At 40.8% G+C, this 14393-nt stretch overlaps 1 protein-coding gene across 1 annotated transcript in view; it reads right to left on the bottom strand.

Moving 5' to 3' along the window:
* Positions 1 to 13167, bottom strand: part of emilin1a (elastin microfibril interfacer 1a) — a 36941-nt gene extending 23774 nt beyond the window's left edge. The window contains exon 1 of the mRNA XM_061754434.1: positions 12732 to 13167. Coding sequence (XP_061610418.1) covers positions 12732 to 12841 — 110 coding nt within the window. The 5' untranslated portion in view covers positions 12842 to 13167. The remainder of the gene's footprint in view (positions 1 to 12731) is intronic.
* Positions 13168 to 14393: the final 1226 nt, after the last annotated feature.

Raw genomic sequence — 14393 nt, 5'->3', positions numbered from 1 at the left:
TGCCTCAGCCACACAGGAAATGATTGCCCACAAATAGTGTACATTCTGCACATATTTGTTTACAAGTACAGTGCTGTCTACTGTGCGAATGTTTTAGACAACATGTAGCTTTGTTTTTTTTAATGACCTTTCTCGTAGCAGTAATTTTGAATCACAAAACGAACCACAAATAAAAGGACAGACTCTCCTAGCAGAATTACAAATTTGCACAAAACTTTGTCGGGGGATGGTGCATGCTCTAAGGAAGACAACGTTAAATTTTGGTGAGGATTTGCCTAAGAGCTCAGATACAGGCATGGCTTTATTTGTTATCAGTCACTATGGCACCAATGGAACAGTCCAGCCTCCATAATCGTGATGAAATCACGCTTCTTTTAGTCATCCTCCATGAACCAAAAAATAGCCTTGTAACAACCAAACGAACAGAAACACAGCACTCCATAATTATTTTCCCATTTGTTATGATTTCAGCCTTAGGGGAGGACTGCACTCCACTGTAGTTATACAGTATAAGGCCTTTATAGAGTTTCTAAAATAACAAATATAAGACCTTTGCACAGTACTGTGAAAGAGAGTCTTATCTTTAAAGACTAATCAGAGGCAACTCGTCTACTCTGAAAATGTAAGGGTCATTCAGACATTATAGCTTTTCTACAGTTTTCCCTTGAGTAACTTCCTCTATGGAGTGAATCCTGGGAAATCAAAAGACAATTCAAAAATATCCTTTGTGAACAATAAAATGATGAGTGCTGTAAGACCACTGCCTGCATATCCTAATTCGTACAGTAAGTTTAGTTGGGAGCCTACTGTATGTCAGGTTGACGCCACCCTACTGTACAGGGTACAGCACCTTTGGAACTCCAACTGAGCAGCTACTACTACTTGTAGCATCTTGTATTACCTGATTTTGCCTCTGGATATGTATCAATAAGCGAGTAAGTCACAAGGCGAGTAACTACCATGTAGTGGGAAAGGGGCTAATACTACCCATTTGCGTAGTAAACATACAATTGGTCATCTAAAAATACTAAATGCAAATCGCTATATAAAACAAGGGGTTAAATGAACAAAAAATATTTGGAGGCCATGCGTTTAGGCCAAGAATGAGCACAAAGGTTGGATTTACACTGCAGGACTGAGGCCTAATTACGATTTAGTTTATTTTGCCAATCTACCATTTTTCACCGTTTTTTTAACACGTACATATATCTGATACCATGTATCATAACAAATGTGTCAACACATAAAACGACCCACAATAATGCATTAAAACACGTCTTCTCTCCTATGCATTCAAACAGCTCAATTAACACTCACGCAGACATTGATCTGTGAAATGTCCCTCAGACAGACATCTTACTTGTATTCACAAGGCTATAACTCAGCATGTGTCGAGCAATTGCACCTGTCTGAGCATCCATAAAATCCACCTCCTTGTTAAACTGCAGCCAAGCACTGTGGCTGAGCACACCATGGCACAGTCAGAGTCTGACTTCTCAACCCACACATACCAGTCTCTCTGTTGGAGCCCTGTTGCATGGAGAATTGTGGATAAAGCTAGAATGTTTAGTGACAACAGTGACACAGGGCAAGTGGGAGCATAAATGAAATGGAAAAGATGGGGGAATGAGGCTTAATACCGAAAGAAATCACTAAGCGGTCCCTTTTGTTGTGAGTCCTTTCATTTGCCTTCAAGGGAAAGCACTGAAAGCAACTTCAATGAGTTCCTTGAGAAGCGGTGTGTCTCTGTGTTTGAACTATGACCCCCCCGCCACCCCCCGGGGTCAAGCATCCCCCCAGTGTCGTAATTGTATATATCCTTGTACACACAGAACTATACACTTGAGTGCACTCACTCCTGCTTGAGCGATTGCATGCGGGCGACGATAATGGCAGAATACACATTCTTCCAATCTCTTCACTGTGGTTTTAAGCGAGCACACACACACACACGCGCGCGCACACACACCATTCTTTGTTTGGACCGGTTCCAAAATGTAGGGACAGCATGACTGTGTAAACTTCTCTTTGATTGTTTAGCCTGGCGGTCACTAAGCTATACAGAGATGATCCACGATACTGCCATTTGCTTTAGCATTGTCCACACATGTCAGCATTGAGACATTTGTGGGCGGTTGAGTGCGACTGCTTTAACTTAACCATTTATGGAAAAACCTTAACATAAATGTTTGACAACATATTGCAGTCTGGTAAACCCTAACATTCACACGGAAGTGATCCACATTCACGCAATATAAAGGTAAGCCAAATGATGAGGCCCAAAATGCAGGGAGTGCTGGGAGCTATGCTAATTCATTTACAATCGCTGGGGCTGGAATGGATCCTTTTCCCACATTTTCACTAGAAAGGAGATTTGTCAACTGACCTAATTAGCAGAAAATCAAACAGACTGTATTTGGATACTTTCCAAGGTTTGGCCAAGAACAGGAAAATCCTATTACACTCAAATTGCCTGGTAACATTTCGGTGCCTCCTGGTATGCTGCCCCGCTTGTACTAGTCAGTAAAATAGCACACAACATTGCACTGTGGTATTTGTAAGTTAAGATTTACAGACCAAGGCACTGATGCATAGAATGGTATAGATGTACATTACACAACTTACAGGGAAAATTAATACGTACACCTGGAGAATCAAATGACATCCAATTTAATAGCTGTATCAAAAATTCAGCTTTAAACATACTTTATAGTGGTGTATAACTGTACTGCACAATACAAAAAGTGTGTTTCTAATATTTTGGATACCATTAGCTCGTGTAGGTGTGCTTAATGAAGTGCCAGATGAGTGCATACTGTATGTGGCTTACTTGTAAACCATTTTCAATACCACTTGTGCTCCTGACGGTAAATGGAGCCTGTCAAAGCTACATCCTGGACTGACTGCCAGTCAATTGCACATTTTCAAGAGACTGGCTAGCGCACATCGCTGAATGTTCTGAAGTCCTGTTTTAATGCTAATGTAAAAATGAGCAGAATAATATTTGCCAGAGGAGTTGCTTATATGTTGACATTTGCAGCAAGACATGCAAAATAGATCAACCCACACAAACACTGTCATGCTGCAGCTACAATGTTATGGATAAAAATGGCTGATTTTAGATGGCTGCTAAAGTCTTACCTAACAGTAACACAAGGGTTGTGACTAATGGTTACACCTGTTGTTCATGGATACGAGACGGATTCACGCAAAATTGAGGCAAACCAACCCTAGTTGTCAAAAAGCTTGCTACAGTTTAAAAGTACAGTGGAGTGGAGATCTGCTCATTTTTGATCTGGCATTTGCAAATTCACCTATTCACTGATTTAAAAAAAAATGTTTTTAAGAACCACTGCTCCGTTATTCATTGAAAAACTCAACTATTCGCAGTTATTGGCGCCATCTGGTGGCATATTGATGCCAAGAACGCTTCATTTCGACAAAAGTACTCCTTTGCCAACATATTCTGGCATCGATAGGCAATGGACCATATACATCAGAACGCCATGAAGCATTTTTCGGTGAGAAGGTCAGGTGGCATAACCTCGGTAAATACCCGTGCTCGGACTCGCCCCCTAAAATTCCAATCCGTATTTGTACTGTCTTTGGCGAGCGATGATTGAATCAATTCGATCTCCTACTCCTTGTATTAATCCAAAATAATACTCCAACAAATGAAAAATCCAATTTGAATATTTGAAAACTATCTGTAAAAAGCATTTGCCAAAAGGCTTCTTGTTAGTTTAAAATGGCTTATTTTAATTATCATGATCCCTCGTCGTGGCCAAGGTCTGTTAAAGCAGGTCTCGGTGCCGAAAAATGCGTCCTCCACACTGCCTTGCAAAAGCTTGTCTACTACCAGCTAGTTAGCTTCGCTGCTAGCTAGCGGTACCTCTCGTCAATCATCTACCACAATGTGTAGAATGACTCTTGCATGACTTTATCCAATTCATCTGCCGCGGTCGCAGTCTGCCATGAACATTCATGCAGCTTCTCCTCATGGGACGCTTCGTTCTGCGCAGATTCTTGTCTCAGCGGAGACGGCTCCATGATATGTTACATATTATACATTAGGGCTTACAGTGGGCACTGTACACCTGCACATGCGCAGTAAGTCAAAACGCGCTGGGAGTAAACAAGGACGTGGCCGGATGACTTCATTCATTCCAGCTCCTGTCAGGATAAGATACATGAGTTCGTTCGCTTCCAATCGAACGCGAACATTTTTAATTCGATATTCTTTAGACTTAAAACTGATCTGATCGGCCTGATCGGTCTCACCCGATAATTAGCATTTTAAGCCGATCGGCTGATCAGCTTTAATGTCATAATTCGCCGATCTGCTCCGCAAAAGACATTTACGCCACGTCGCTGTCATGTACAGTACATCTTTTGACGTAGTACTGTATAAATGTCTTTGTCTTTGTGTTACCGAAATGCATGAGAAGAGTCAACAGCCTCTCAAATATGCACCCTCTCTTTATTCTCATCTGTTTCCTCTCTTTGTATCATTATAATATATAGTAAGTCTGTTTAGTGTATAGTTGATCAGCATGAAAACCTATACGGATCCTTGTTACAAATTACTGGCCTCTGGTGGTGCGCTAACGTTTTACTTTGCATGAGTGTCCGTGAACCAAAAACAGAACAGCAGGCTTCTTACAGCTGGATTCCAACAATCCCGCAGCTCCACCCGCACACCTCATCACCGTGGCACTGACAAGAAGATGTCCTGTCAGACGCCTGCTGGACATCTTCACTTTATTCAAGTACTGTTAGCACTTACAGCCTACTACACACATCTGTCAAAACAAATCATTTGAGTTCAAACAGATGTCAGTGGGTCAACCTGCATTGCATTCTTTTCTCTCATCTTAGTGTACGTGTGGTGTATTTTGTTCATAGTGACTCAGCCATGCAGACCCCTCATGGCCTACTGGTTTCACTAAGATGGGTCCTGACTAGTCTTTTCTGTTACTGTGTGACCTTTCTTTTATTTTACAAAATTTTCCAGCATCTCCGGTCATGCCTGCCTGTCTTCTAATAAATATTTTCCCAACATTTTTCTTTTGGTCCTATCATACCCTCGGGTTCTACTTGGTCTTCTGTATTCTGACTCACTAAGATCAAATGTTTATCTATGCTTTGCTCATCTCTTAGGCTCTATTTTGCGGTTGCATTTTCTTGGGAGTGTGAACACAAACTGCAGAAATCAGATTTGGTCCACTTCTACCTTTTCTTCCTAAATATGATACACGTTAGATAGTTTGCATTGGGACCTCAGTCTGCCTAATTTATCACAAAGCGACTCCAATGCAAGTTTATTTACAATCACAAAATTACTATTGGGCATTTCACAACAATTTTTTTTTATTTTTTTTGTCTTGATTGTGAAGAAGGCAGCACAGCGTTTTTCTATGGGTGCTGCCGTTTCCTGCCACGTTCCAAACAAATGCATGTCGGGTTGATTAAATAAACTCAACGTCCGTAGGTGTCCCGACACAAAATGGGAAAAACACAGACTTGTGTACTCCAGCCGCAGACACTTTTAATATTGCTTTTTGTTTTCCTCCTCATTGTATGCTCCAAAAAGTTCCAGAATACTCAGTGGATATTATTCTGCTGTATGAGCTACAGTACAATAGAAGTGTGTATGACTCTTATGCCATCACTAGATTTGTTTTAGCAATGCTATAGTCACCATATCAAACGAGTATATCAATCAGTACAACGCAGACCAACTATTAACATAAGTGTGTGTGTGTGTGTGTGTGTGGGGGGGGTGGTGGGGGGTGGGGGGGTGGGTATTATAGCATATATTTTCTGTGTAGTTTGTCCCTCTGTTTGTTATTTAGCAGGTTCATGGAGGATGACGAACAGGCCAGCAGCGCTATTATGATTTTGGGTGGTGGACTCTTCTACAATGGAAATTGGTTTTGTACTTTTTATGTATTCCGGCTGTGTCCTACTACTTACTTACTGTTTTATTATGTGAAAAATGTCATTGAAACCCACTGACACAAACTGAGCAATGACTCAAAAAAATTAAAATCTGAGTTAAACATTAGGACTGGCAGTGTAATCTTAGGTTATGTTCACTTTGCATGTGATGCCCAATTCTGATTTTTTTGTTAAATGCAATATTTTTATGTAGTCGTTCACCTTACAAAACAAATGTGAATGGTATTGTGGATGGAACGAGTCTGTGACGTCACACGCATGCGCACAAAAAAGGACGTCGCATTCGCGTGCACACAGACACGAGACGCCGTATTAATGGAAATAAATATGGCCCCTCGTGTAGGTCACATCATGACGCACTTTTGGTAATTTCAAGGATTTTGTCAAACCAGAGCCAACATTTTCTATTTATCAATTCTAAAGCATCCTCTTTTCGCCAATGATTGTTTTCTGCTCCTTTGTCCACCGTTGCTTTTGTGGTGTATCTGTTTTGTCAAACAATTGTGACATTTGTCACCTTTTGATGACAGTATTTGTCGGATAAGCGCGACGTAAGCGTCCTAACTGCACTCGCATTGGATACATATCTGATTCTTATCCACATAGGAAAGAGGCCTGGGTCGGATATGAAAAAATCGGAATTGTACTGTTCACATTGACATGTAAAAATTAGATACTGTACATGTCACATTGGGCAAAAAAAATTGAATTGACCTGCAGTGTGAACATAGTAGTAGTGTCGTAGTAGCACTAGTGTCTGGTTCCCTTTTCCTGCTCCATCTCCATTGTTTTCTCACGATTTCACAAACATTTCATTCACCCTTTCATATCATCATTCCTCAATGCTTACTGTATAGCTAAAGACAAGCACTCATATTCACTACAGGAAGGTTTGAGTCTCCAAGTCACCTGAAAAACACATTTTGCTATTGTGGAAGGAGGCCAACCAACCATGTAGCATCACTGAGTAAGTTAAAACAGCAGCAGCTGACTCCTATGATGTGGCGAGAGAAACCTAATAGAAGCTAATATTGCGGGAGCTCAACCTCCTGATGCTTTGCTTGTACAGACACACACATATATACACACTAAGTGCAAACATATGGTAAGCATGAACACAGCTGTAGACCACATGTAATGCTGGAAACTGTCATTTTGTTGTGGTGAATGTATACGTTTTATTACCAAATACGCACACATGAATATACTTGTAGTACGGTATAATCCTTGACTGCCTCAGTTAAATTAAGCCATTCATTCATTAACATACACACACACTACATGTGCAGGTCACTTCCAAGACTTCCCGTCCTCACACCGAACCTTAAGCTCAATTACTATTTGGCTTCAACAGCAAAACAAAAAAACATATATGTGTGAGCCTAACTACATTCCATAGCCACTGCAAAATTGTAATTACAGTGGAACATCGATAGATCGGACTAATAAGGCCAAATGCACCCATATTACTGTACAGTGCAACATTATTGTTTTGTAGTTGTTGTTTTTTGTGGCCTAAAACGACACGTACAGTACAAAGTTATTGTAAATAAATTAGTGTGCTTCCTAGTTCCAAATCCAATGCCAAAGACGAACGGCGTGGCACAAAACCCCCCAAAAAAACATTACTGTACCAAAAACAGCATGTTCCAGACTCAATGTTTTGTATTTATCAGAGTTAACACCGCAGCAATGCCGCTCTCTTTCTGCATGGCACTCTATGTATTGTAGACAATAGCTAGAACCCTCATCACATGGCCGCCACGTCAATGCCCTACATTCAACATGGTCGCCACGTAGCCACGGGAGGCACGGGAGGCACGTCTTTTGGAATTGGATCTAGTCATATTGTATATCTGTGACCAGGAAATACATCAGTCCCATTCACTGCCTGCATTGTCCCACAATGCCAGTAAACAACAGCCGCCAATTCTGGAAGTTACAGAGTTTATCAACGACATTTTAAGTGACAAATGGAAACTATGCTTGGATACATTGTTCAGTCTGTTTTATCCGATATCCGTTAAATCGGGGTCCATTTTATCAAGGTTTTCACTGTATTTCCATGGAATTAAAAAAGAAATTGTTGAGATAAACACTAAGCTGCACTGTTAGAAATAGAATTTCATTAGCACCTCGGTTCAAAAACATACCATAAATTGTTTCAAGACTGTTCGTGAACTGGAATGTTTGTGAACCCAAAATTTTCCCATTATAAATGAATGTAAATAGAATGACTCCCCCAGCATTGACATGTGCCCAGCCCTGCCAGCGAAAAGCTCACCGGATGCCACAAAACCCGCGACACTTTCCAGAGCTTCCGAAAAGCACAGTCACTTGCACTTTCACTTTCTTGGGAGCCGTAGTGACGGCTAATTTAGAGGGAAAAAAAGATACATCCATCCATCCATTTTCTGAGCCGCTTCTCACGAGGGTCGCGGGCATGCTGGAGCCTATCTCAGCTATCTTCGGGTGGGAGGAGGGGTACACCCTGAACCGGTCACCAGCCAATCGTAGGGCACATAGAAATGCAATCATTCACACTCACATGCACACCTATGGGCAATTTAGAGTCTCCAATCAACCTACCACGCATGTTTTTGGGATGTGGGAAGAAACCGGAGTGCCTGGAGAAAACCCCCAGGCACGGGGAGAACATGCAAACTCCACACAGGCAGGGCCGGAATTTGAACCCCGGTCCCCAGAACTGTGAGGCAGTTGTCCACCGTGCCCATTTCAGTGATATGACCCCTATAAAAAGTCTCCACTGGGTCCCCTGGATCACGCACCGCTGTGTATTATCCAGCCATTTTCTATTCCACTTATCCTGTCCAGGGTCACAGAGAGCTGAAGACTATCCCAGCTGACTTCGAAAGGCGGACTACACCCTGGACTGGTCTCCCGTCATTCGCATGGTATATACAGAGAAAGACAACCATTCACTCTCACATTCACACTGACTCCCCTGAGCATTAGGGTAAATAAAAATGAATCAGCAAGTTGGCATTTTGTACCACAGGGGCAGACAGGTGAGCACTTCACACTCCAGCTGATGGGATCCAGGTTTGAATTTCACCAAGGAGTTTCTTTGTGGAGTTGGTATATTCTCCCTGCGCTGGATTCACTCTTGGAACTCAGTCAAAAAAACATGCATGTTAGGTTAATTGAAGATGATATCAACAGGAAGCAGTATAGAAAGTGGATGGATGGTGTGAATTGTATTTGTCAGCTCTGTGAGTGAGTGATATAGTGATCAGTCCTGCCTTTCACCTTAAGTCAGCAGGGTTAGACTCCAGCTTGCCCATAGTACTGAACAGGATAAGCAGCATGCAAAACGGATGGAAAGATGGATGGATGAATGGATGATATTTCCTGAGAATTAAGCATTGATGCCATATTTCTTTCTTCAATGCCTGCTTTGGTGGGTTTTAAGGCTATGAAGTTGTTTCAAGACTATGAACTCATTTCAATACCAATAGCTCAATAACTTTATTTCTAGAGCCCTCTCAGAACAACCGCAGCTGTAACAAACTGCTGTACATAAAACATAAAAGACATGAATTAAAATATGAATACAATCATAAATAACGAAATAAAATATTCTTTTTGAATTAAAACATACAAGAGCTCCATTTACATTGGCATTTATTATATAGGAAGTGCAGAGTTTTATTCCATCTTGTTGCACGTCATGTGAAGCTGTTAGTAGATGAGAGAGAGGCGCAAGATTGAAGTCTCCAACGACCATAGTTGATGAGAGAGAGGAGCAAGATTGAAGTCTCCAACGACCAGTATGAGCGCGCTGGGATCGTAGATGAAACTGTAATGGCGAGACGTCGCCAATGTTTACTACAAGCTGTGTTTGAAAGCAAACAAGCACCCGTAATTTTCCAACAGATGGTAGGTAGTTTGTGCCATCACTCTATTATAAATAATATTTTTATCAATTTATTTGAATTATGTAAGTGGGTGTAATTAGTCTATTATGATAAAAAATGACTTTACACTTAAGTATTTATTTGTGTGATTCCCCACCAGAGCTCATTACATACAGTATACATACTGTATTATGTATGTATGTATGTACAACCCCAATTCCAATGAAGGTGGGACGTTGTGTTAAACATAAATAAAAACAATAAAATGATTTGCAAATCATGTTCAACCTATATTTAATTGAATACACTACAAAGACAAGATATTTCATGTTCAAACTGATAAACTTTATTGTTTTTAATAAATAATCATTAACTTCGAATTTTATGTCTGCAACACGTTCCAAAAAAGCTGGGACAGGTGGCAAAAAAGACTGAGAAAGTTGAGGAATGCTCCTCAAACACCTGTTTGGAACATCCCACAGGTGAACAGGTGGGTGCCATGATTGGGTATAAAAGGAGCTTCCCTGAATTGCTCAGTCATTCACAAGCAAAGATGGGGCGAGGTTCACCTCTTTGTGAACAAGTGCGTGAGAAAATAGTCGAACAGTTTAAGGACAATATTCCTCAATGTACAATTGCAAGGCATTTAGGGATTTCATCATCTACGGTCCATAATATCATCAAAAGGTTCAGAGAATCTGGAGAAATCACTGCATGTAAGCAGCAAGACCAAAAACCAACATTGAATGCCCGTGACCTTCGATCACTGCATCAAAAACCGACATCAACGTGTAAAGGATATCACCACGTAGGCTCAGGAACACTTCAGAAAACCAATGTCAGTAAATACAGTTCGGCGCTACATCCGTAAGTGCAACTTAAAACTCTACTATGCAAAGCAAAACCCATTTATCAACAATACCCAGAAACGCCGTCGGCTTCTCTGGGCCCGAGCTCATCTAAGATGGACCGATGCAAAGTGGAAAAGTGTTCTGTGGTCCGACGAGTCCACATTTCAAATTGTTTTTAGAAATTGTGGACGTCGTGTCCCCCGGGCCAATGAGGAAAAGAACCATCCGGACTGTTATGGATGCAAATTTCAAAAGCCAGCATCTGTGATGGTATGGGACTGTGTTAGTGCCAATGGCATGGGTAACTTACACATCTGTGAAGGCACCATTAATGCTGAAAGGTACATACAGGTTTTGGAGAAACATATGCTGCCATCCAAGCAATGTCTTTTTCATGGACGCCCCTGCTTATTTCAGCAAGACAATGCCAACCACATTCTGCACGTGTAACAACAGCGTGGCTTCGTAGTAAAAGAGTGCTGGTACTAGACTGGCCTGCGTGCAGTCCAGATCTGTCTCCCATTGAAAATGTGTGGTGCATTATGAAGCGTAAAATACGACCCCGGACTGTTGAACAGCTGAAGCTGTACATCAAGCAAGAATGGGAAAGAATTCCACCTACAAAGTTTCAACAATTAGTGTCCTCAATTCCCAAACGTTTATTGAAAAGGTGATAAACACAGTGGTAAACATGACCCTGTCCCAGCTTTTTTGGAACGTGTGGCACCCATAAAATTCTAAGTTAATAATTATTTGCTAAAAACAATAAAGTTTCTCAGTTTGAACATTAAATATCTTGTCTTTGTAGTGTATTCAATTAAATATAGGTCAAACATGATTTCCAAATCATTGTATTCTGTTTTTATTTATGTTTAACACAATGTCCCAACTTCATTGGAATTGGGGTTGTATGTATGTACTGCAGTGCTACAATAGACTGGAAACTACATAATAATTTCAGTTTAATAGGATCTGTTTGTGTGCAGACGGCACAGTAGATGACTGGTTACAGCGTCTGCCTCACAGTTCTGAGGACCGGAGATCAATCCCCGGCCCCGCCTGTGTGGAGTTTGCATGTTCTTCCTGTGCCTGCGTGGGTTTTCTCCGGGCACTCCGTTTTCCTCCCACATCCCAAAAAACATGCATGGTAGGTTAATTGAAGACTCTAAATTCCCCGTAGGTGTGAATGTGAGTGCGAATGGTTGTTTGTTTATGTGTGCCCTGCGATTGGCTGGCAACCAGTTCAGTGTGTACTCCTCCTGCCCGAAGATGGCTGGGATAGGCTCCAGCACTCCCGCGACCCTTGTGAGGATAAGCGGCTCTGAAAATGAATGGATGGATGGATGTTTGTGTGTAACGAGAGATCGGTGGGTGTGCCATGGAAAATTAGCCAGTTTTACTTAATTGTTCTGAAGATTATTATGTAGATTGTTTATTTACTACAAATAGTGTTTCCTTGTTCACCCATGTAAGCCTGTAACGTATAGTGACAGGCAAAACAATTAAATGCTCTTCCACAAGATGGTAGACGGTAAGAACAATTAACCTGAGGCTCCACCTGTTGACATTCATACAACAAAATACCTCTGTTCAACTAAAAAGGCACACATTTCACACTAAATACATTTGTGAGTAAACTGAGATGAGATCATTGTTTCAGCATACATCATTTTTGAGAAATTTTTGCTTGGTGGTGTGCTGTGAGCATTTTCGAAAGGGAAAATATGTGCCTTGTCTCGATCAACATTGGGAAACACTGATTTAGCTCCATGAGAGGGACATAATAATTTGCCCCATGTCAGATACAGTACATTACTGCCAACCATATTGTTTAATTCATATTTTATTCTGACAGTATCAATCACAAATGTATTGTTATTATTATTATATCATCATTATCATTATTATTATTATTATTATTATTATTATTATAGGGTATGGCTAAATAAGTCACTCAAGCCACTGTGGAGAAACTTGAACCTTGGGGGCCACATGCACCATCAATCGCTCTGAAGTACAAACAGCTTGTGTGTGGTCCTACCTGTGTCTGCTAGCCGCCCTCTGGCCACTGTGGACGGCGGGCTCCGCGTATCCGAGACCCCAAGACAGCCGGGCCAAGGCGAGGGCGAGCAGGTAAAACAACGTCTCCATCCTTGAGTCCGATGTAGCTGCCTGTCAGTCGTCCCTCGTTGTATAGTTAATCCAAGAAGGACAAACCAACAATAAAAAAAGAAGAAAAAAGAAACTGCCGTTATCGGCAGCTGAGTAGCGATGGCGACATAAGATGAGAAGCTCCTCTGAGGACAGTCAAGTCCATTTTAACTTTTAACTGCTGCTCAATAGTTGGAACTGTAGCAGTGCTGGTAACTCTCCTCCTCGGGCGCCGGAAAACTGGAGGAAACTTTCATGCGTCATTTCTCTCTCTCTCTCTCTCTCTCTCTCTCCCCCTCTCTCTCTCTCCCTCTCTCTCTCTCTCTCCCTCTCTCTCTCTCTCTCTCTCTCTCTCTCTGGTTTATGTTAAAGACAAACACCAGCAGCACAAACTATTACTATATTTGTTTAAGCCCTCCAGCTCCTAGCATGCTCCTTGCCAGCTATTACAACTCATTAAGCCTCAAACTGTTATTTCAAGTTTATATGCAATATATTTGTGTATAGTTCATTGATAGTTTTTTTTTTTTTTTTGTAATGCTTTAATTTTTGTATTTTTTATTTTTATTATTTTATTATTATTTTTTTTTATTATTATTTTTCTTTTTTTTTTACTGTCAGTGGGGAGATGTCAGACCCCAACAGTCCGCCTAGCAACATGCACAGCTGCGTCTGCTCGCTTGCTAAAATGTTCATTCAGTTGTAAATTTTTACAACAGAAGAATTACCAGGAGTTCATAGACTATTTGTCTATACATTGTAGTTCATTGATATTGGTAAAGATACATATATTGGGTAATAAAATGTTTAACAGCCAGGCTGTGTGAGACAATACTGTGTGTGTGTGTGTGTGTGTGTGTAATGATATGTGACATTTTTTTATTATTCTTCTTTTACAGAAGCAATAAAAGTTAAGTGACGACAGAGTGTTTCATTCAATCATTTCGACCTTGAACAAGCTGCAGACCTTTCAGTTCTGTTTGCAGCCATACAATTCATCGCTAAATGCTGCACGATGAACTGATATTTCATCTCATCTTGTGACAATGGGTAGCACAAAGCTGAGGCCATCAAACCACTGCATTGGTATTATACCTAAATTATGTCTGATTAAATAATTCAGTTTTGCACACTTGCATCAATTAGACTGACTACAGTGAATATACGGGTCATTTGATCAATAACAGTAAAGACATGGCCCACTGAATTTCCTTTTGAAAATCAATTAATTTTACTGATAGAAGATTTTGAATTATTGGCATTTGTTATGCATCAGAACGGCATAATTTTTGAAAAGAAAAAAAAATGTTCTGAAGGTAATACTTTTCAAAATTTTAATGCCAAAATGTCTTTCCTGTTGTCCGAAATTAAGTTTCATGATTTGCAAACATGTTTTCTGAAGATGCGAAATACATTTTTGGATGTATAGAATTTTTCTTTTATTGCTTAATATTCCTTTTCCATGAAAACACACAAACATAGGGACAGACAGGGACCTTGGTGCTCTGATCTCCGGCTACAGAAGCTAGCTCTGAGGACATGGAATGTCACC

Source organism: Phyllopteryx taeniolatus, chromosome 18 (assembly GCF_024500385.1).
Source record: "Phyllopteryx taeniolatus isolate TA_2022b chromosome 18, UOR_Ptae_1.2, whole genome shotgun sequence".
In the NCBI taxonomy this organism is placed as follows: domain Eukaryota; kingdom Metazoa; phylum Chordata; class Actinopteri; order Syngnathiformes; family Syngnathidae; genus Phyllopteryx; species Phyllopteryx taeniolatus.
This window is presented reverse-complemented; position numbering and strand designations above follow the sequence as displayed.